This window comes from Parus major, chromosome Z, assembly GCF_001522545.3.
Source record: "Parus major isolate Abel chromosome Z, Parus_major1.1, whole genome shotgun sequence".
NCBI classification, from domain to species: Eukaryota; Metazoa; Chordata; class Aves; order Passeriformes; family Paridae; genus Parus; species Parus major.
The window spans coordinates 50,176,792-50,200,019 of record NC_031799.1 but is presented as its reverse complement, the minus strand read 5'-3'; the positions used below and the strand labels follow the sequence as shown (position 1 = coordinate 50,200,019).

Here is a 23,228-nt window from a genome sequence, read left to right as displayed (position 1 = left end):
CAATGGAGAACTGTGAAAACCACTCTACCAAAAAAGAGTTTGTTGAGTAAAAATCTGTTGTCTTAATGACTGTAATCAGTAACACACGTAGTGTGAACAAAGTAAATGCTGTCTCTGTCTACTGGTCATGTTGTGCTCTTAGCTGCTGCAATTATTTCAAAATGAGTGGAAGAAAATGCCTTTTCCTCTTCCTTAGAGTGACTGTTGTCCTTCTGTTCTTAAGTGTGATGTGTGCCACAGAGGAAGGAACTAAATTAACTTACTGTCTATCTTTTTCCATCTCTCCAAGTCCAGAAATCACTTTTAGAGCAATCCTGAATAGCCACACATCTGTACCCAGTTGAAAGATTATTATGACATTATTATTATTAGAAATCACTGCAGCAACAACTTGCCAAATGAACCGTTAAAAGCAAGCCAGACTCACTGAACCACAGTAAAATCGATTAACGGCTGCTTGGGGCAACATATGGTCTTTGAAGGTCTTTATCTTTTTAACCATTTGTCTCTTCCAGTGCTCGTGGCAGAGCCCTCCACCTCTCCTTCATTTGAATTTAAAGAGCCATTTCAAAACCTGTAACTTCCTCTTTGTGATAAGCTCATGTAGTGGTGTGTCACAGTTCAACTGGACCTCTACTAACATGTGGAAATTTGAATTAAAGGGAGGAAACGGCTTTTACTATAATAGAAAACGGTGTGTTCTTTATGCTTTGGGAACTTCACTTGAGCCTTCCTGGCTGTTGCTTTGTCCTGTGCCCTGAGCACCCCTTTTGTGGTTGTTGTTTTTGAGTCTGAAGTTTCAGAGATGATAAAGAATTTTTTCTTCAGATGACAAAAACACAATTCCCATAAACAGTCTCCACAGTTAGAGCCCACTGTGCAAACCCTGAGCAGCAGCTTGCCCGTGCCTTAGAGCATGTGCCAACACTGCCGTCTAGCTTCCACAAGGCTTTGTGAACTTTTGCTTCTTGGTTGCTTGTGTTCATGTGTTAACACAGCTTTGTCAAGCCTCTCTTGGCGAGTCAAGGTCCTGTAGTATTGACTTCTGTTTGAAAACACAGAATCATTTGTGGTCACAGCACAAGATGAGAGATGGAAGACTGCAGCAATGAACAGCAGAGGAGATCTGAAGTGGTAGTGTATCAAGAAAGCTCACTGTCTGTGTTTGCAGATAGGGAAATTAAACCCATCTGTCCAAACTCTTACAAGATACCTGGCAGCACAACAAGGCAGAAAAAACAATTCCAGGTCTGTTCAGTATTTCTAATGACAAAGCATTTGCAATGTCACTGAACAGGGTCTCCTGACATATCACCCCCTGATATGTCCTTTGGGCTCAGTGTTGAATGTGTGTGTGTGTGTGTGTGTCTCTCTCCCTTATCCTTCCGTGTCTCATACCACAAATACAACGTTTTTATTCTTTCCCCACAGCAGCTGTAGTTTTTTTGCTTCTCGGTCTATGGTGACCTGGAGCTACTTGTCTGAAGTAGTTTGAAGTACTGTGTTTAGGTTTTATATGCATCTTTTTTCTTGTCATCTTGGGATTTTAAAAGTTTGCATGGTTTCCATTTACCATGAACTTGTAGTTGTTTACCAAAATCTGTATTTATATAGCCTTTAGGTTACAGATGGTACTGCATAAATAATAAAGAAGATAATGAAAGCATATAATTTTTTTTAAAGAGGCAGAAAGTTCTGTTAGGGCTCTAGAAATCGCACAATTCCTCCATTTTCAAACAGCATGTAATGCAAGAATGAAGCAATTATGTTTGAGTTTTCTGTGTGGTGTAACCACTTCCCTGGGTGTTCCAATGCCTGACCATGCTTTCAGTGAAGAAATCCATTCTTGGCACAACTTGAGGCTATGTCCTCTCCTCCTGTCAGTAGCAGCCTGGGAAAACAGGCTGATCCCCACTTTTAGGTGGTTGTAGAGAGTAGTGAGGTCACCCCTGAGCCTCCTTTTCTGCAGGCTAAAAATCCCATGTCCCTCAGCTTCTCCTATAGAACTTTATACGCTCTCCACCAGCTGTATTCCCCTTCTCTGGACACTCTTCAGCACTTCAGTGTATTTCTTGCAGTGAGGGACCCAGAACTGGACATAGGACTTGAGATGTGGTTCACTAAGTACAGGGGCATGGTCACTGTCCTGCTCCTGCTGGCCACACTAATTCTGGTACAGGCCAGGATGCCATAGGCCTTCTTGGCCACCATGGACACATGGCTGGCTCATGTTCAGACACTGTCAACCAGCACTCCCAAGTCCTTTACCTCTGGGCTGATTTCCAGCCCCTCCTTCCCCAGGCTGCAGCTCTGTACAAGGTTGTTGTGTCCCAAGTGGCACCTGGCCTTGTTTAACCTCACACACAACTGGCCTTGGCTCATGGATCCAGGCTGTCCAGATCCCTCTGCAGAGCCTCCCTGCCCTCCAGCACATGAGCCTCTGTGTCACAGATTGTCATCTGCAAAGTGACTGCACTTGATCCCAGCTCATCAGTGAAGATGTTAAAGAGGACTGGCCCCAGCACAGACCCCTGAGGAACACCACTGGTGCCCAGCCCCCAGCTGGATGTGGCACCACTCACCACCACTCCCTGGGCCAGACCATCCAGCCAGTTCCTAACCCAGCACAGAGTGCTCCTGTCCAAGCTGTGGGCTGCCAGCTTTGCCAGGAGTGTGCTGTGGGAGACAGTGTCAAAGGCCTTGCTGAAGTCCAAATAGACACATCCACAGACTTTCCTGCATCCACCAGCTGGGTCACCTGGTCATAAAACGAGATCAGGTTGGTCAAGTAAGACTTCCCTTTCCTAAACCTATGCTGTCTGGGCCTGATCCCCTGCCTGTCCTGTACGTGCCATGGGGACACACTCAAGAAAATCTGTTCCACAACTTTCAACTTAACCAGGTTAAGCTGTCCTTACATATTCTTATCAACCTTATAATTAACATGTATCCATGGGTACTGTTTCATGTTAATGAGATAAGATAGTATTTGAAGGAGAATCTTTTGTCTCCATTAAAGCAGCTGTTAGTGTGGCTGCATACCTGGGTGAATCAACTAATCATTTCATTAAACAAAAGTCCTCTCAGCTATGATAATCAAAAGCATGCTGATCACAATTTTCCAAACAAACCCCCTGAAACCTAAACAAACAAACCACTTCAAGACTAATAAACCAGTCTTGCTCTGATATATAAGCTGTGCTTTATTAAAAAGGATTAAAAAGAAAAAAAAAAGATCTGAGGGAGATTTCATCAGCATTATGCATATATTCCTTTAGCCATCTCTGGTGATGTCATCTGAATGGTTAATGCTGCCTAAACATAATTATTTGCTGTATAATTTTGAATATGACAGGAAACACAGGCATTCTGCTCTGAACTGCATCTTCTTGGGTGAGAAGAAGATGGTGGATGCTGTACATTGACACAAAACCCTTCTTATTAAATCCCAGAAGCAGGTTGAGGGGGTTTCTATGTTATTCTTGACTTCTGTGAGCAAGCACATGAGCAGACGCTGAACAGAGTTTGAAAAAAAAGGAGAGGTGAAATATATAACACTGTCAGTGAGCAGCTTCATAGACAGCTTTTTCAGAGAGAGCTAAATCAGTGTATTAAAAAATGAGACAACTGGCTTTAAAACTTCATAGGTGTGGTTTAAGCCCAGCAGGCAGCTATGTACTATGCAGCTGCTTTCTCACTCCCCCTCCAGCAGGATCAGGGAGAAAATCAGAAGAGAAAAAGAAAAAAACCTTATGGGCTGATATAATAACAGCTTAATAGGTAAAGCAAAAGACATATACAAGCAAAACAAAAAAAAGGAAAACAAAACAAAGTGCTTCACCACAGGCAGGCAGGTGTTCAGCCATCTCCAAGAAAGCAGGGTTCCATTATGCATAACAGTGACTTCAGAAAAGAAATACCCTCCCCACTGATTCCTCCTTCTTCACCCAGATTTATATATGACCATGATGCCACAAAGGTGTGGGATACCCCTTGAGTCCACTGAGGCCAGCTGTCCTGTCAGTGTCCTATCTTCTCCCAGCTCTTTGTGTACCTCCTCCTGATGGTGTGGGTGAAGAGCAATGAAGGCCTTGGCTGTTTGGAAACCCTGCTCAGCAGTAACAGAAAGTGATTTATGTTATTATTTTTCTTTTAAGTGCAAATCCAAAACACAGCCCCAAACTAGCCACTGTGAAGAAAACTACCCCAGCCAAACCCAGTACATTCCCTACTCCTTACTTCATACAATTTACATCATGCTGTAGTTCTACATGATTTAATAGAATCTCATTGACAACCCCACCCCCTCTCCATACTTTGATATAATACACAGATATCATTCTGTTAGTCTATGGACATTGCCTGAGAATCCCCATCAAATGTTAACACATCCATAGAATGTCAACTGATTTAATTTCAGGGCCCATGAGCTGTCTGTTCTGCTGCTCACTCAGGACAGGATAGGAGAGGAGAGGTGATGTGGTGTAGTAGTGCTGCCTAGAGCCAGGTCAGGTCAAGTCACTGCTGCATTTGCACAGTTTATTCTAAGACTTGTCCTCCGTTGGTTCATGTGGTTCCTATTAGAGTAATTCCTGTAAGTGAAACTCAAATAATGGGTTACAACAATTTAAAGGCACATCCATTACTATTTCCACCCATGGGCATTTTGTGCCAGATTGAAGGGTTTAACAGTGTAATGAACTCCTCACCTTGCTTCTAGTGTGGCTAGCAACAAGGGGCTCCTGCTATAGCAGTTACAGGGTCCACCATGGTCCTCCATGGGATGCAGAGGGACAGCCTGCCTGACCATGGCTTCACCATGTGAAGTGACTGCAGGGCTTCATCACGGGGACCACCTCCTGCCCCTCCTTCTTCTTAAGGAAAAGGATTTCTCACACTCCTCCCCTGTACTGTGGATTTATCCACAGGTCACAGTCCCTTTGACTCAAGTTCATACTGGAAGCAGCCTGTCCAGTACAGTGGCAGACAGCTGCAATGCCCTGGCCACCTGCCAGCCCAGGCACATCGTGGCTGTTATCAAAATGTTCCCAGGCACAGCAGAGTGAGATGATAAGAAGCACAGCACTACAGCAAGCAGCCACCAACAACCACTGGATTGCAGTACACAGTCAGACGAGTGAGCCCTGTGGGCAAGCACTCGTGCCTGCTGACTAATAATTAAACAGCCATAACAGCTGAAAGTTTAATCTAGCACATTCCAGTCTAGACTGTCATAATCTGAGCTTTTTGAGCCTGACTTTGGGTCCAAAGGAGGACTGTTGTGGTTTAACCCCAGCCAGCAATTAAGCACCCTGTAACTACTGGCTCACTCATCCATGGTGGGATGGGGAAGAGAACTGGAAGGGTAAAAGTGAAAAAACTCATGGATTGAGATAAAGACAGTTTAATAGGGAAAGTAAAAGTCACACACAGAAGCAAAGCAAATCAAGGAATTAATTCACTGCTTCCCATAGGAAAGCAGGTGCTCACCCGTCTCTAGGAGAGCAGGGCCCTATCGTGTCAGGATCACTTCGGAAGACTGTGCGAAGTTTGCCATGACTATGAACTTCCTCCCCTTCCTTCTTCTTCCTCCAGATTTATATGCTAAGCATGACACCATACCATATGGGATACACCTTGGGTCATGTGGTGTCAGCTGTCCCAGCTGTGTCCCTTCACAAGTCCTTGTACATCCTCAGTGTCCTCACTGGTGGCATGGGTGAGGAGCAGCAAAGGCCTTGGTTCAGCAGAAAAATGTTACCAGCCCTGTTTTCAGTGCAAATTTAAATCACAGCCTGAAACCATGAAGAAAATTAGTTCTACTCCAGCCAAAACCAGCACCCACTAGACTAGAAGGAGCTATTTTCTAAATCTCTATCAGGTCTTTAATCCCACTTCTGTGTTATGGGGGAGGTAAAAGTAGCTTCTTGCTTCTGCTGTCATGCTGATATGACTTCAGATCAGCATCAGGATGTGGAATTGAAGATGTTTCTAGGATCCTTGACATTTACTCTAGCATTGAGCTGTGACAGCAGTACAGTAGAGAGGATACAGAGAATAGTCAAGACAGGCTAGAGAACTAGAAGTTCTTGAGTGAGGCTCTCTGTTCTTTTAATATACACAGAAATATCACACAGGTTTCTCAGTTAGCTGAGGGCCATGTCATAAAAAGAAGAAAGTCTCCTTATGCCTTCTTCCTGTCAGTAGGCAAGGTTCTTGTCATCACCAGGGACATTATTGTTTCATCTCTCTTGTGAGCAGTCATAGTCTCTGTTTTGGACTTCAGGGACAAGAGAAAACGGACAGGTCTTGGTCCTCTGGAGATTTGTGCAGAAACATCCCTGAGCATACAAGCCGAGCAGTAGCTAAGATGAAGGGAGAGAAATTCAGCTGCTGTTAGTGCTGCTGTTTCCTCGTAGTCCTGCACAGATCCAGCCTGCGGCGCAGGCAAGTTGGCTTGGAGGAGATGCCAGGGAGTATTTTGCCATCTCGTGGCAGCTCGGAAGTAAAGCATCTATATGATCACAAACACTCGCTGCCCAGAAGAAACAAAGCCCAAAAAAGGGAGATCTCCATCAGAGCTGGCTGGAAGCGACACTTGGATGGTTTGCAGCAGAGCAGGTCACTGCCCCGAACTGACCAGTACCTGCCCGTGTGCATCCCCAGGTGCATGCCAGTGGTGGAACCTGAAATAAAAGCTGAGAAGATAACACTAAAGAGGACCCAGCCTGGGGCAGGCCAGTGGTCAAAGACTATTTGTAACTCCTGCTCTTGGTGTCATGCTGCTGGAGATGCCCAGCTAGCCATGGAAAGGAGCAGATAACTGAAAGCTGGCAAAGGCTGCAACACCACAGTGAGGACAAGAGCACACTGAAGCTGAGCTCTTAAAGTGTGGACAGTGAAGAATGACCCAGCTAGTCTCTTTGGCTCAGAGAAAGTCAGTGGAAAGGCAGAGAGCCTGTCAGCACAGAAACCTTTGGAAGAGCACTGCTCTAGTTCTATGACAATTTTCATGTACTTGCAGCGTGATGTAGCTGAGACAACATTCCTGAACAACTGAGGAATTGAACAATCTTCCACTGCCCTCATTTCTCACAGGAGCTCTGCCTGAGGAAGCGTGGTGCCAAGCACACTAGAAAGAGGTCTGGGGGTTGTCCCTGGTCAGGGACTGCAGAGAACACTGTCAACAGCACTGGCACTACCAGGGCTGTGGCTGCTGCTCAGGAAGACATGAGATCCCTCCACACTCGTTCCCACAATGCTGCTGGCAAGGAAAAATCCTGCTGCTGACCAAGGGACCCCTGAGGACCTGATGGCAGAGAAAGGAGGGCCAGGCTCCCCAAGAAAAGGTTATTCCCCAGAGGGTAACCCCAAGAGATATGTGGGATGAGGTATCTGCCTGTGTGAGCAGTGACAGAGGAGTCACATGAGTTCTGCTCTTCACAGCTGTGTAAAAAAATCAGCATCTCAAACCAGATCCATTTGGCTTCCAGAATTGCTTCTTTTCAGCTCAGAAATTAAACCCCTGTGAAGAGCCTAGAATGCCTTTCAAGTATACCTTTATATTTCCATGACCCAGAGATGATCTGTCCGAGTAGGTCCCACTTTGCCTAAGAGCTGACACATGCACACAGCATTTATTAAGTTGACAGCGTACAACTATTTGGGATATAAATTCCTATTATGCCAGCAATGGGAGTGGGTAAAGGCCCTGATGCTAGCAAATGGTGCAGCTAACAGTGAGGCTCCAGCCACTGGGGCAGGATGTGCCCTACTGGGGAGCTGAGGCAAGTAAAATGAGTGAGTCTTGGCACCCACATACAACATGTCACAGCCCACATGCCTGCTGTGGACACAGGAGAGGTTGCATCTGCCCTGAACACCAGGGAAAATTATTTGGGGCAGGGATGCAACTACTGAGCAAACTTCAAGGTGGGCTACCTGGTGAGAAGCAGGCCCTGGGTCCAGGCAGGTCATGAAGGAATGGCCCAGGCTGCTGCCTAGGGAGATCTTCAGGAGCAGAGTGCCTGTTGGGAAGTGCCAGAGCACGCGTTTGCTCTTGAGCAGGAAGCAGGACCAGCTGGTGCGTGGGAATGAGTAAAATGGCTATGGATATGGGACAGGGTTATCACATGAACAGAAGGGCACTGCTGGTACTCTGGGGATCTGTGAATTCACGTGTGCTTTTGCAAACTTTAGTCCATACTGACTATGGATAAGAAAAGGGACAGGGCTACCTGTCAGGAAGCGGCTCTCCAGCTGCGCAGGGCGGCCATCCGCGGCCCTGGAGAACGAAACCGCAGCTGCACATCCCCACGGCAGCCGCCACCTACGGAACAAAGCCCGTTCCGCCGCGACTCCCCTCGCTTTTATTCCCCGGAGTCGCTCGCCGGGCCCCCGGGCAGTACTGGCACCCCCGCCTGTTCCCCGCCGGCCCCGCGGGCACGCACCGGGCGGCAGAGCCGGCGAGAACCCCGCCACCCGCGGCGCCATCCCCGGCCCCGGCCCCGGCCCCGGCCCGGCCTCCGCCCCCCGGAAAGCGTCACTGCGCAGGGCGCGGATGTGACGGCGGCCGGCCCGGCCTCGCTCCCGGCCTCGCCCGGCTCAGCTCCGCGCCCGCGGGGAGCTGTTCCCGTGGCAACGATGGCCGACCCGTCCCGGCGCCTGGCGGAGGGCGCCCGCCGCCGCCGCCCCCCAGGGGAGGAGCGGCGGGAGCCTCCCGGCACCGGGCGCTGTCGGACGCGCCACAGGCTGAAGGCGGCCGCGGCCCTGGCCCGCACGGGAAGCGAGGGCTCGGCGGCGGTGAGTGCGGGCCTGGGGGCGGGCGGAGCGGCGGTCCCCGCCGGGGCGCTGGCTGGCGGCTCCCGGGGGGCGCGGGGCCGGGGCTCGCTGACCCCGCGGGTGCGCGGGCACTTCCATGAACCCGGGCTGCGCCCCTGGCTCCAGAGCGCTGGCGCTGCCCCGTCCCTCGCCTGGTGCTCGCTGTCGTGCCGGCGGGAAAGGCCTGCTGCCAGACCGGCTGCAGAACATGGGCTAATGGTTTTTGAAGTAGGGAGATAACTTATTTCTACTGGGTTGTAATGCCTTAGGGTAACAACAAAACCTAAAATATCTTTTAAATAGATGGATTTTTTTGTTGATCTCTCATGATGGATTTTGTTGTTATCTCTCATGATTTCACTCCAGCCAGTTGCCAAGCAGTAGGCAGCTGCTCATGCACCCCCGACCAGGGAAATCAGGGAAAAAAATGAAAGGGTAAAAGCTGAAAAACTCGTTGGTTGAGATAAAGACAGTTAAATACCAAAACAGCTAGATACCAAAAGCCATGCACAGAGCCAGAGTAAAACAAGGAATTCATTCACTGCTTCCCACAGGCACGCAGGAGTTCAGCCATCTCGAGGAGAGCAGAGCCCTATCATGTGTGACAGTGATTTGAGCAGGCAGGCATCATCACTCCAAATGTCTCACCTTTCCTCTTTCTTTCGCCCATGTTGTATATTGAGGATGATGTCACATGGTGTGGAATATCCCTTTGGTCATTTTGGGTCACCTGTCCCAGCTGTGTGTCCTCCCAGCCTCCCACCAACTTCCTCAGCAGTGTGAAAGTACAAAGGACAGAGACAGCCTTGGCTCTGTGTAAGCACTGCTCAGCAATAACAAGAACATCTCTGTATTATCAACCCTGTGTTCATCACAGATTTAAAACTCGGGCCCAGACCAGTCACTGTGAAGAAAATTTACCATCTCAGGCAAAATCAGCATAACAATCTGACTAGATAAAAGGCAGTGCATACTTGAGGATGACATCTGGTTATTTCTGCTTCAGTCTTGAAAAAAAATACTTATTTTGGCAGGAGCACATCCCTGGAGATTGTCTCATCCAACAAGCTGTGTGTAGTCCCGCATGAATGCCCAGCAAAGAGGGGCAGAGTGTGCAGAAACAGAAACAGAAGCAGAACTTGGAAGGTGATAATGTAGTTCAAGTGCAGTTACTTCTTTGGCTTTGTTTTAAAGTACAGAACTAACCGTTCTCATACTTTTCATGTATAAATGCTAGATTTTTTAAAGTTATGTTTTGGAGGATACCTTGTAAATCAAGAAATTTACTGACCACATCAAGGGAGTTAAGAGTGAGGAAGAAGACAGGCCTGCCTGTTACCTTCATCTATGCCAGCATGATTCAAATGCTGTGTAAAACTTGCAGCACAGAAGAGCTAGATCTCACTGTGAAGAGAAGCCAAACAAAGTAGTTAGGTCATGCTGCCTCTTTGTTCAGCATTCTCTCAGAGCCAGTGCTGGGTTTTGCAACCGTAAAAGCAATTGTTACGGGTTTCTGCATCTAATGTAAGATTCTTGACTCTCTGTGATAGCAATGATCTTCTGTCTCTGTCTTTTCCAGAACATGACTTCAGATAAGGAGTTTACAGAAGAAAGCAATTTTTCACCAAAAGCCAGCACCAGTAAGCTGCCGACAGATGCATCTCCCGACTCCAAATGCCCCATCTGCCTGGATAGATTTGACAACGTTGCATATCTAGATCGCTGCTTGCACAGGTTCTGCTTCCGCTGTGTGCAGGAATGGTCAAAAAACAAAGCAGAATGCCCACTCTGCAAGCAACCCTTTTTTTCCATTTTCCATACGATTCGTGCTGAAGATGACTTCAAGGAGTACGTGCTCAGCCCTTTAGAAACCAGCTCCTTTGCCAGCCCTGATGGCCGGAGATTTCGTTATCGCACTACCTTAACGCGGGAGCGCCGCGCGCGCAGTTCCCCTTCCCGGCGGATGCTGTCCCCTCCAGATAACGGGATGCTGTTTGAAGGGTTGTCGAGTGAGCCGACGCGCCGGAGACACAGAGAGATTCAGCAGATGATCAGGAGGCTGGCCTCAAGGAGAAAGGCCAGCGCAGAGGGCAGATCTCTGCGACAGATCCAGGAGGAGGACATGATCAGCTTCCGCAGGGCTCTGTACCGCACTGGCGTGCGCATCCACAGCATTCAGGACGGTGGCCGCTATCGAGAGATTTCGGCAGAGTTCTTCCGCCGCAACCCTGCTTGCCTGCACCGCTTGGTTCCTTGGCTGAAGAGAGAACTTACAGTCCTGTTTGGTGCCCACGGATCTCTGATCAATATTGTGCAGCACATAATCATGAGTAATGTAACTAGGTACGATCTGGAAAGCCAGGCCTTTGCTGATGATTTAAAGCCATTTTTGCTGAATCGGACAGAACACTTCCTGCATGAATTCATCAGTTTTGCTCGTTGTCCTTTTAACTTAGAAGCATATGACCAGCATGCCAATTATGACTGTCCTGCACCATCATACGAGGAAGGAAGCCACTCAGACTCCTCGATTATTACAATATCTCCAGATGTGGTGTACCCACAAGGGCCAGATAATAGTCTGTCTGTACCTGGTCTTGGCCAGGCCCCCTGGGATGATGAAACTCCAGGGCCTTCCTATTCCATTTCAGAAGAGGTTCGTGCAACCATAGCTTCTCCTCTGGAGTCCTCAGAAAGTTCTGATGAGGACTCTGCTTCAGGGAGTCGGAGAACCAAACTGCAAACTGGCTTACAGGCTAATGCTGACTCAAACGACAGTGGCTCTTCCTCCGACAATTGTGTCATTGTTGGGTATGTTAAGCCATTAGCTGAGAGAACCCCAGAAGTGGTTGAGCTGTCCTCTGACTCTGAGGAGTCCATCAAGGAAGAGAAAAGGGAAGATGTCAAGAAACAGCTACCAGTCCAGTGTCACAGCTGGAGTGACAGTGAACCAAGCAGGAGCTTCTCACCTCATTCCCCAACGTACAGGGAGGATGTAGGAAGTTGTAGAAGCTGTTTGTCTCCTGCAGTTGAGAAGATGGAATCAAAAGAGGATGAGAAGAACAAATGTAAAAGAAAAGATCTGCCTCCACACGACTTCAGTTGGTGCCCCTCTCCAGGGAGTGACACAGTATGCTCCCCTTGGAATCACAGGTTGTCTAAGAAGGGAAAGTCCAGAAGCCCACAGTCCTGTTCACGGGACAGTCGAGGCAGTCATGGCCATCGGTCTAGAAGGGAGCACCGTAGCAAAAGCCAGCTTAAAAGGAGACGATCGAGAAGTGGAGATAGTAACAAATACAGGAGTAGAAGAAGCAGCAGAAGGTCAAGGGGTCATGACACCAGAGCCTCTCTGAAAAGCCAGAGGTGCTCTCTAAGTGGTGAGAGTACTCCATCCAGAGAAGTGAGTAGATCACGTTCACGTAGCAAAGGCCACAGTAAAAGGAGATCAAGAAGTAGGGACAGCGATCGCTATTATGTAAGAGACAGTTATCAAAGTAGACACCAGTGGGGTTCTGCTTTCTGTAGTCGAAAGGTGTTTGGAGACAGCTATGAATCCTCCAGCAGAAGGAGGACCCGGTCTAACACTCTTTACTCAAGGCAATCTGCTAGTCCAGAATACAGGATACGATCCTTTATTGAGAGAACAGATCTGCATAGCCAGAGGGGACTCCATGAGAGACACTATTACTGTTATGAAAGATGCAGGTCCAGGAGTCGGTCAAGCAACAGATCAAGGACTCCTTCTGGAGGAACTGACAGAATGAAAAGTGAAAAGCCTGGTGGAAAAAGGAAGTACAAAACTCGCCACCTGGAGAATGCATTCATGGAGAGCACAAGTCTAGAAAGAGAAAATGACTCCAAGAAAACTTCCTCAAAATTTGGTGATTGCTGCAAAAATGAAGATAGCCTGTCAGACAATCGTGCGAGCAGCGAGACAAAGCGCAAGAAAAGGAAGAAGAAAATGAGGAGTCCAAGTGTGGAGATAGTCTACGAAGGAAAAGCAACAGACACAACGAGGCATCTTAAAAAGAAAAAGAAAAAGCATAAGAAGAAACACCGGAAACATCACATGAGTAACTCAGTACATTCTTCTCCGGTGGTGATTACGATTGATAGTGATAGCAGCAAGGAGCCAGAAAGTACTGAATGGGACAGCAGTATTACATGGACAGGCACAGCTCTGATAAATGAGAGGGAAAATGAGTCTCCATCTTCTATTCTGAGGAGAACAGGATGTGAGGAAACTGTAGGAATAGACAAAAAGTGTGATATCCCTGCTACAAAGGAAAACTTAGATGGTAGCAATGGAAATGCTGATGTCAAACTTCAAGAAACAGAAGCTGATCAGAGTGTTACCACCCTGAATACCAGCATTAAGGCCTCTCACACAGAAACTGTAACCAGTTATGTTCAGGAAGCACCAGCAGCGCCTTCCAGTCAACTGCCTTCCCCCAGGACTTCCTTCCTAGAATGTCCAGAGAGAGAGCCATTGATACTGAGACTGCCAAAGAGACTTGTCAACAGATCCTCATGGTTTGATTTCCCAGAAGAAAAAATGTAGTAGACTTTCCTTGGAACATTGTTTAAACTGTGAATTTAACTACTTTTTTTTTTCCCCTTCAGAACTAAAATGTCTGATAGGGTTTCTGTCTGTTAAAAATACGTCTAGTAAATGTATAAAACTGTTGAATGTGTATGCACCTTTAAGTCAAAGAAGATAGAATATAGTATGTGATTCTAAGTTTGTTAGAGGACTGTTTGGAAGTTTTAATTTCATAAAGCCATCCACACAGTATTTCAAAATTTTGTTTAAATCAAACAACAGAAAAGGAGCCCAAAACAAGAGCCAGGAAATGCATTTTATGGGGATTGCTCCTTTGAGACAAGGGAAACATTGTTTAGTTCATAAAAAGGGATTCAGTCTGAATTCCAGCATCATTTCAATCTCTTTGGGTTAAGCTGATCTCTGCTGAACAGTAGTCAGTGATTTCTACAGAAATCCTCAAAAGACTTTTGAGTAATTTTATGGTAAGCTATGTCAAAATATGAATAAAGCAATAAGATTTTTTGTTGTTGTTTGTTGAAATATATTTACATATGTACTGTGTGTTTTGCAAATGGAGTTTTTTCTTTTGGTTTTGAGTGTCTCGTGTATCTTGACGTGGATATTTGTGCAGTCAGGAGTACTCCAGATTGGAAGGGTTGTCTGGAGATCAGCTGGTACAAGCTTTCACTGAAAACAGGAACTTTAATCAGATTGTGTAGGACTGGTTCAGTTTTGAGTTTTTCCAAAAGCTGGGTAGCCTCTGTCCTACCCTTTCTAACACAGAAGTATTCCCTTGGGAAACATTTTTTTTTCCAGATTTCTTTTTATTTCCCTTGTTGGAACCTGCACATTCTGCCTTGCGTTCTACAGCTGTGCAGCCTTCAAGGAGTCTTTTCTTTGTACCCTACTGCTGCATACTTGGAAGATTTCTGTGTTGTCTGTCCTTGGCAATAAAACACTTCCTCCTGAACCTCTTGAAATAACCAACATTCACCCAGCTCAGCACATCCTAGATGTCCTGCTGCAGGTATGTGCAAGGTACAGAGATCTGGCAGGGTTTTGTTCTCCAGGTCTTGCCCTTCACTGCATGCACAGCAGTATTCCCGAGGGCCGAATGAGAGGGATACCTTCTGTCTCTCCTACATTACTTCCAAGTGTTTGTTCAGAGTTTCACCTTGGCTGGTTGCCTGCCAGATACTCACCAAGCTGCTCTGTCACTTTTCTATCTCTGCAGGATGGGGGAGAAAGTAAGATCAGAAAGCTGGGTTGAGATAAGGGCAAGGGAGAGTACTGTCACTAGCCAGATAGAGTTGGGGACAATTAGTATCTTCTATTGCCAATGAAAAATTGAGTAGGGGAATAAGAAATAAAGGAAAAACTAAAGAAAAATTTCCCTTCCTTCTCAGCTTCACTCTGCCATTACAGGATCTTCTACCTCCTCCCCAGCTGTCCAGGAGGATGGGGAATGGGAATCGTGGTCCGGCCATTACATTCAGTCTTGCTTCTTCTTACTCCCTATACTGTTCCTCTGCTCTAACGTGGGCCCTTTCTACAGGTGTGCAGTACTTCTGAAACAGATTGCTCCAGTTGCCAGGAAGCCTGCTCCTGTGTGTGCTCCTAAGGACAGGCTTCAGCTCCTGACAGGAGCCTGTTCCTGTGTGAGACCTCCATGGCTTGTAGCTTCCATCAGGGCATCTCTACCTGCTCCAGAGTGGGGCTTTTCCACAGGCTTCAGGTGGGTCTCTGCTCCACTGTGGTTATCCAGTGGCTGAAGTGGGCAGCTTGCCTCACCTTCGTCGTCATCACCTGGAATTGCCCAGGCTGTGGAGAAGGGCTGCTCCTGCCCAGCCAGTCAGCACAGATTGGCCAAGCCTGAGAGAGAATGAGGATTGATGACAGACAGCCAGCTCCACTCTTGCCTCTGGGGGCATCTCTGGGCTGCAGGTTGGTTTCTACCTCAGGATTAGGTTTCGGGGAGCACAAATGTCTGAAGGAGCTAGGGCACTGGAAGGCCCGGGGACCATGAAGTGTGAACCATAGTGGTGATCTTGCCATGGTCCATTCTGGCTATTTGCTGCTAAGAGCTCTCTGGCATCTCCAAGGAATAAATGTGGCTCCCTTTGTTCTGTTTAGCCTGACAACCTATCCAAATTCTCCTGGAGGGCAGGGTCTCAGGGACTGGCATGTTCCTGGCAGATGGCTCAGGGATTGTTGATGCAAGTGCCTTTGACTGGAAGCTTTAGTCCATCCACAGAGCTGGGGTATCCTTGACATAAGTGGGACTTGTCCTACACTTGGAGTGTACAGGCTATTGAGGAGAGGGCAGGGTGAAGTGGAGTAGTTGAACTAAATAGAAGGGAGAGGTTTGATGGTACAGCCCTTACAGTTGGTGATGCTGTTGTTGGGAGCTTCTGGGTGACAATGAAGGGATGGAAAACAAAAGAGATGTGGTGAGTGTCTGCTATCTGTTGCCCAGCCAGGATGCCAGTGCTGAGAAGTTAATTTGACAGGGAATTATGATAAATGTCCAGATCAGCAGCCTTATGGCAGATAAAATGTGAAGGGTGTCTAGGGCAGTGAGGAAAACAAGTGTGCTACAGGCAGCCATTGCTTTCCAGGTGCTGATTTGTGTAAACCAGCTCATCACTCGCACTGCACCTACCTGCAAAGTGTGAGTAAGCAACATGACTTGGTATTAAGTGCTACTAAGAATTTTCCTTGCATGGAGAAAGCCTTGTGTGACTAACCACCATGCAGCTGCTCACTTACAACACCCTACCCCAGTGGCATGGGGAGGAGAACATGGGGCTTGGGGGATAAAGAAATGTGAAACTTGTTGGTGAACAGTTTAATAATTGAACTGGAGTAAAATATAATAGTAGTATTAGTAATAGTAATAAAATGAGAGAGAGAAAGAACCAAAGAAAAAAAAAAGTAGTGTACAATAGAATTGCTCACCTGCTGGCCAATGCCAAACCCAGATAGGCCCTCTTCTGGGTAACTCCCCCAGTTTATATACTGGGTATGACATTCTATTTTGTGGAACATACCTTTGACCAGTTCAGGTGCCCTGTCCTGGCTGTGCTCCTCTCCACCTTTTTGTGTACCTCTCCACCTCACTGGCAGAGCATGAGTCACTGAACAATCCTTGACTCAGAGTAAGCACTCTTAGCAACAACCAAACCATCAGTGTGTTACCAGCACCGTTCTCATACTGAATCTGAAACACAGTGCTGTATCTGCTTCTAAAAAAATTCAATTAAAATTCCAGCCAAAAACAGGACAGGGTCTGAGCTGCATTAATCAGCTCAGGGTAGGAAATTAAATTTATCAAACCTCTTCCAGAGTTCCCATGGCATGATTTTGTAAGCTTAGGCAAGACTTCAGTTAGCAGTGGTGTTGAATTTAGCAACCCACATTACCTTATCTGGGGCTATTTGAGTTTCTTTGGATATCCTGCTTGTTTTCCAGATGCCTTTTGAGAAGGTGTCTTATGTAGCAGACCTAGGGTGTAAAGCCCTGAACTCTCTTGGAGAAACGCAACCTGCTCAGAAGGTTAAACTTTTACAGGAAAACTTCAGAAAATAAGGGCACCTGGCAAATTTTAAAACATGCAGTTGACATAAAGCATTTCACAAGGCATTGACAGCAAACTCTAATCCATCCAACTTTTAAGTTACCCAGATTTCAAGAAGAGGAAGTTAGAAAGGTAGAGGGTGTGTCTTTGTACAACTTTGTCTGCTTTGGCCTGCTGGGACCCTCCCCTTCACATGGGGCTTCTGGTGTGCCAGTGGCTGATGAACATTGTGGAGCTGGACTAGTGGCTCCAGGGAGGTGGGATATGGAGAAGTGCGTCATCCTACATTTTTGAGAGCTTGCCTTGCCATCCTGACACACACACACACACACACACACACACACACACACACTTCAGTTGTTTTGAGCAAGCAATGATTTTCTCCAGTCTCACACTAGGGTAACTCGAAATCTCAGAAGCGACATGACAGCAGATAAACCCACTAGAGTTATATTGCTCTGCATGCATCCAGAGGCTGCTCATGTAGGCATGGGATTTTGTTTACAGTTCATCCTGTCAGAAATACATAATAACCCAGCGTGCTCTGCATGAGGCTCCTCCTTTAGTACTCACCTACTGTGCATCAAATGAGAATGTTCATCACATTGAAGTGAAACTGCAGGGATGAAGCAAGTTTCTGTCTCCAAACTGGACCGGAATATGAAAGGTGGCTGCAGAAAATGCTGCTGCTGCTGTCATGCGTACCTATTGAACATTTTATTGGTAGATGAATTATCAGCAGTGTCACAGATGCTCTGTGGCTCAGTTTTAAGAAGGTTCAAGTGTCAGTTTCCCGCAAGTGGGAGCTGTCTGCAGTTCGACAGGCTTCATGGCCTTTGCCATGGAGTGACAGAAGACCTGGAAACATCCCAAGCTTAGCTAGGTAACCTGCTCATGTAAGTATGTTGTCAGTGGTCTCCAGAAGAGGAACTAAATTAACTAAAGCAAACCTTTTGTATTACCAAGGGCTGATGAAAAGTAGAGGAAAAGTCCCCTCTTAGGATGCTTTGGAATCCTGAGACCTGAAGAACTTTTTGCCCAAGGTGTGGTGTGACCAACTGCACATCTAAGATAATCTTCAGTCTTGAAGAATAACATGTGAACTAATGTGTGTGGCAATAATACCATTTATCTTTTGAAAACCTGTAGCCATTAGAGATGAGGCATCCATCCAGAGTGTTATGCACAGAACAAGTCACAACTAAATGACAATCCACTGTCCAAGGCATTTAGATGAACATCAAGTGCAATGGGGAAAAGACATTCAAAGCATAACTTTTTTTTTAAGATCATTCACCTGGTGAGTGTAGCTGGGAGGCTAAGTTTAATCCTCAGCCATTTACATGAGCCAGATCACACAGCTTCTCCAAAACAGAGGGCTTTGTGCCTTGAATTCATAGCAGTTTATTGTCCATTAGCTGAAGAGTCAAAAATGAATGTATATACATGCATATGTATGTGTATGGACACCTGCATGCATTATGCTTATGGGGGGGAGACGGGGGAGAGCAGAGAGCTGACAGATGCCTTTTGTACCCTGGGAGAGGAGAAAAGGAAAACCAAATACTGTACATCTCCTATTTTATTTGGATATATGAAAGAAGGAAAAAACTCCAAACCACTGGATGGACTGGTATCTTGTAAGATTTATGAACTTCTAAATTTAGAAAAGTCATTTTACTCTTGCTAGTGTATTGTAGGCTCTTGTGCAAGAGTCAGTAAGAAAAAAAAATCTAAGTTACTTCCTCTGTGAGAGCATGTACAAGTAGCATAAAATAGGTTCAATTAATCTTTTCAGCCACTGAGTTTACTCTGGATAAACAAAGCATGTATCAAATTGTATGTCCTAGAAAGGTAATCAACCTTACAAAATGTTTCACAGTTCTGCTTTTCTCATTATTGTATTGCAGATAGTTTTCTGAATGGAAAAACCGTTCAAGCAAAATGTTAAATAGCATTCATTTGTCATTTTCCTGCACAGACCAGGCGGCATCCTGCTGGATCTCAACATACGTAGTCATTATGAAGTTTGCTGTTCATCCTTTTTTGCTCTTTTTTCTCATGTCGTGTTCTTTTGTGATGGATAATTTCCAGAATGCCTGCTTCAGTTGGTACAGGTGAAGACTATGTGGGAATCATGCAGATGATTAGATACAGAGGATCATCACAAGTGATTGAACTGTGTTCAGATAACCTGTATAGGCAACCTCTACTGCTTTACCTGTAGCTATAGATGTTTCTTCATGACAACTATTTCCAAACCACATTACCAAGATCATTACAGAATAAATCTGTAATTTTAGGCTGAGGCATTAATGAGTATAAACAGATTAAGGAGAAAAGAAATCTCTATAGTTTTCATGGCAGGTTGGTGCAGAAATAACTCAGTAGTACTCTATGACTTTTGCTATGAAGGGAGTAATAGTAAACAATTGGATTAAATAGTCCCAGGTTAAAAAAGGGAAGAAGTAAAATTTGAAATAAGGGGTTCAGCCACAAACAGAACCTCATGTTGTTTAATGGCACAATCTTTTGCGCAGGCATCGTATTTTCAGTGAGTGAGAGTTTTGTTACACTATCATCATTCCACACTAGGTGCCGTTGCTCACTTTAATGCAAGAATTTCAGTGTTCCAAAGTATGATTAAATACCACCAATATATTTTATTTTAATTCCAAATTTTCTAATGCTTTATGTGAGGTTTGCTATTTACTGCCAGATTTACAGGGCTGGTTGGGTAAACTAGGTTAGAGTTGATTATCCTTGGGAGTATTAATAATCCTTGTTTTAACATGCCAAAATTGTCAGAAGCTGATTGCACTATTGCTGTCTTTTTGCACAGGCCAATTGATTGCTACAGAGCAGTGATGGAAGACAGTGCTGGTGTACAGTCAGAAAACAGCTGAGTGCAGGAAACAGCCAGCACCACAATGAAGATTGCCAAAGAACAAATTGCTGTCAAAGAATAATACCCCCATGTTCCACAGGCCAAGCTGGTGAATAATGATCTCATCTCCTACACAGCACTGAGAAGACATGCTGAAATCGTATGCAACATATTACCTGTGTTGTAACCACAGCTGCCAGAGAGATAGTTTTTTTATAAAACTGCCTTGTTGTCACCAATTAGAGATTATCATGATCAGTGCCAGTTCCTTAGGTATTTCCTTCAGCAATATTAACATCATTTAGAAAATGAAGGTTAGCCTTTACTCATGCACAACTACCATATCAATTGTTTTGAGTCCTGCCATCTCCTCACGCCATGTCAGCAGGCTGCTGGATTTCTAAACTCAAAGAACATATCTGGAGTGAGCTTGAGTCAGGTGTGAATATTTAGGAGAGTGGAGAAGTAGTGTTGAAGAATATATTTGGTCCAGGTAGCACAGTGTGAGCACAGGGTGAGCTCTCAGGGCAGGGGTCCAAGCTCACTGATCCTTTCATGACAAAGGGCCTGGAGACCTGTAGCTGAGCAAGGGAGATACCAGAGGAGCCAACAATTCCAGGCTTTCCCATGTGTCCCATCCCGCTGTAAAAGGGGAATTGGGGAGGATTATTTTGATAGATTTCTCTGATGAAAATGAAGAGCAAACACAACAATACTATATCTGAGAACTATTTGTTGATAAAGAAAGATAAGTGATCCTTATGTTTTTGTTACTGCTGAACAGTGCTTGCACAGAGCCAAGGCCTTTGCTGCTCCTCACCTACCCCACCAGTGAGGAGGCTGAAGGAAGGAGGCTGCACAAGGAATTGTGAGGGGACACAACTGACCCAAGGGACATCTCAGTGCCATACCTTACAGTGCCATGCTTAGCACACAAATTTGGGGAGGGAAGAGGAAGGAAAGGGAGTTTGGAGTCATGGCATTTTTCTTCCCAAGTCATCCTTACGCATGATGGGGCCCTGCTCTCCTGGAGATGGTGAACACCTGCCTGCCTATGCAGTGAATGATTTCCTTGATTTGCTTTGCTCCTGTGTGTGACTTTTACTTTCCCTTTTAAACTGTCTTTATCTCAACCCAGGTGTCCCATCCTGCCATAAAAGGGGAGTTGAGGAGGATTATTGCTAGATTTCTTGGACGAAAATAAAGTGCAAACACAGCAGTATTATATCTGAGAGCTGTTTATTGGTAAAGAGTTATTGGTAAAGAAGATAAAATCTGGAATAAAAGCCCAGGGGTTCCCTTGTTTTGGGTCTCTCCTTGGAGGCAGCAGCTTGAGCTGATGATTTGTTTTTTAGTTATTGTACCAAGAAGGTGTGTACGTCTGAGACTCTGCTATGGGAAACCTGAGGTCTGTCAACACAGCAAGGAAATGTGTTGTGACTGTGTAAGTGTGGCCGAAAGGGTGTATCTTGGAATATCCTGGTCCCAGCTCAGGTGGTGCGAGAGTGACTGGCTCCTGCATGGTCAGACTGGGAAGTTTCCATAACAGTAGGAAGGAACATTTCTTTTGCACACCATGGTCAAAAGTGGTCATGGAAAAGGAAACATCTTTTTCAGAAGGTGAACCACACTTTCCTGAACAAAGTGTTCTGAAGGTTTTATTAGATCAGGTGGATTTAGGATGAATGATGGTCTCATTTTTAACTGACTGCCTTGGTCTATGTGCCCTATTAAGTGTTCACCCTATGAATGCTGTGCTGTTTCATGTGATTCTAGATGGATACCACTTCTAGCTGAGTAGAAGTTATATACTTACCACAGAAGATCTGGGCTTCATTACAAGAATTAACTTGTTACAGTTCGGGAGTTTAAGTCATCTCTCTGCATCCCAGAGCTTGGGATAAAGAGTAATAACCAGCAAAGCCCCACTTCTTAGTGGGAGATCATAGGTTCTTCTGCAAGTTCTATGTATGCAGAGTGCTTAAACAGTGGTCTTAAAAGTATAAAATGACAATTCATAGTCTAAGCTCTGATGTTTCCCAAAATAGGTTACATAAACTCCATGAGAAAAGTTTGTGGTATCCTGGGCATCTGCAGCACAAGAACATCCCGAGACAGTTATGAAATGAAAATAGGGAATAACTGTTGTAGGTACATCACCCTGCCTGGACTTTTTATTTAATAGCGTTCTTCAGTTATGTAGATGTATTTGTTTACACTTAGGCACAGTATTCCTGAAAGGACAGTGGAGATAACATGCATGGAACTTCTTCCTCCCTGTTGAAACATCATAAAGAAGCTCATAAGTAATAAATGGCTAAGAGCTCTAGAGCTCTCTTTTTTCCTCTGATCTTTCTTCTCTTCTTTATTAATCCTTTTCTCCTTTTAGCACATTTTACATTTGTTCTGCAGGTACCCTGAACATCTCAGATATTTGATCAAACAGGGCAATATGGGCAGAGTGTGAATCTTGGGAAGTTAATGTCAGAGCTCTGAGGGCATTGCATTCCAGCCTTCTCCCCAGTTCTTGTCTGCCTACACTGATGTCCAGCTCTGGCATGGTGCAGCCATTAGCCTGGGGTTGTGGTGTTGGGGTGCCAGGGGCTGTGCTGGGGGCCTCCCCATCACTGGGGCCTCGTGCATCAGCTCAGCCCCACTGGTTTGTTCTTGTGCCCAGACTCCCAGCTCCTAATTCAAGCATCCAGCTGTTGCCACTTGCCAGTGTTGGAGGCACAAACTGGTTCAGCTTCCAGTTACCTTAGCGTTGTGCTGCATGCCTTGAATCTGGTTTTGTGATGCTCTGCTTCCAGGTCCTGAAATATTACATTGCCAGTACCACTTAACAGGGGTTTAACAGGAGAATCTAGAAAATTGTCACAAGAAGGGCTTTGTATCAGCCCTGGCATGCTTACATGTTGACTAAAAATGACAGTGAAATAAATTTCAGGGAAGTCTGCAATGGTGAACTTTCCTGCACAGTTTCTCTTCCCCGTTTTCCCATGTTCTTTCTTACTTTAACTTAAGTTGGTCCATGCTATGGCTCATTCACTTCTGACTGTACTTCTGCTCCATCCAGACAGTTAATTTCCCGTTTTTTAAAATATTGAAGTACATAGATTTATCAGAAATATAGCTTAATTGCTCTGCAACTGTTAAATTCTCTATGTGCATAAGAGGAGGAAGAGGGACTTTTTAGGTAGTAACAGGACAAGGGGCAATGGTTTGAACTGAAAGAGGGCTGTTTAGTTTAGATATTGGAAGAAATTCATTCAGAGGGTAGTGAGGCACTGTGACAGGTTGCCCGAAGAAGCTGTGGGTATGCCATCTGTCATGGCGTAGCTTTAACTTTAAAGCAAAGCTGAGGAAAGAGGGGAAGTTAGAAGTGCTGATGGCTGATG

At 45.7% G+C, this 23,228-nt stretch overlaps 1 protein-coding gene and 1 long non-coding RNA gene across 3 annotated transcripts; both read left to right on the top strand.

The window, feature by feature from the left end:
• Positions 1-8,604: 8,604 nt before the first annotated feature.
• Positions 8,605-13,938, top strand: TOPORS (TOP1 binding arginine/serine rich protein, E3 ubiquitin ligase). 2 transcript variants are annotated; one of them, XM_015615462.3, is made up of 2 exons: positions 8,605-8,802; positions 10,400-13,938. In XM_015615462.3, exons 1-2 carry the CDS (start codon positions 8,644-8,646, stop codon positions 13,379-13,381), a joined length of 3,141 nt encoding a protein of 1,046 aa, XP_015470948.1. In that variant the 5' UTR covers positions 8,605-8,643; the 3' UTR covers positions 13,382-13,938. The 2 variants fall into 2 exon arrangements, with proteins under 2 accessions (XP_015470948.1, XP_033376435.1); XM_033520544.1 differs by lacking the exon at positions 8,605-8,802 and adding an exon at positions 9,056-9,966.
• A 1,378-nt stretch (positions 13,939-15,316) lies between these two features.
• LOC117245622 lies at positions 15,317-22,180 on the top strand. Its single transcript, XR_004500497.1, has 2 exons — positions 15,317-19,060; positions 19,786-22,180. It is a non-coding gene; the product is annotated as an uncharacterized LOC117245622 (long non-coding RNA).
• Positions 22,181-23,228: the final 1,048 nt, after the last annotated feature.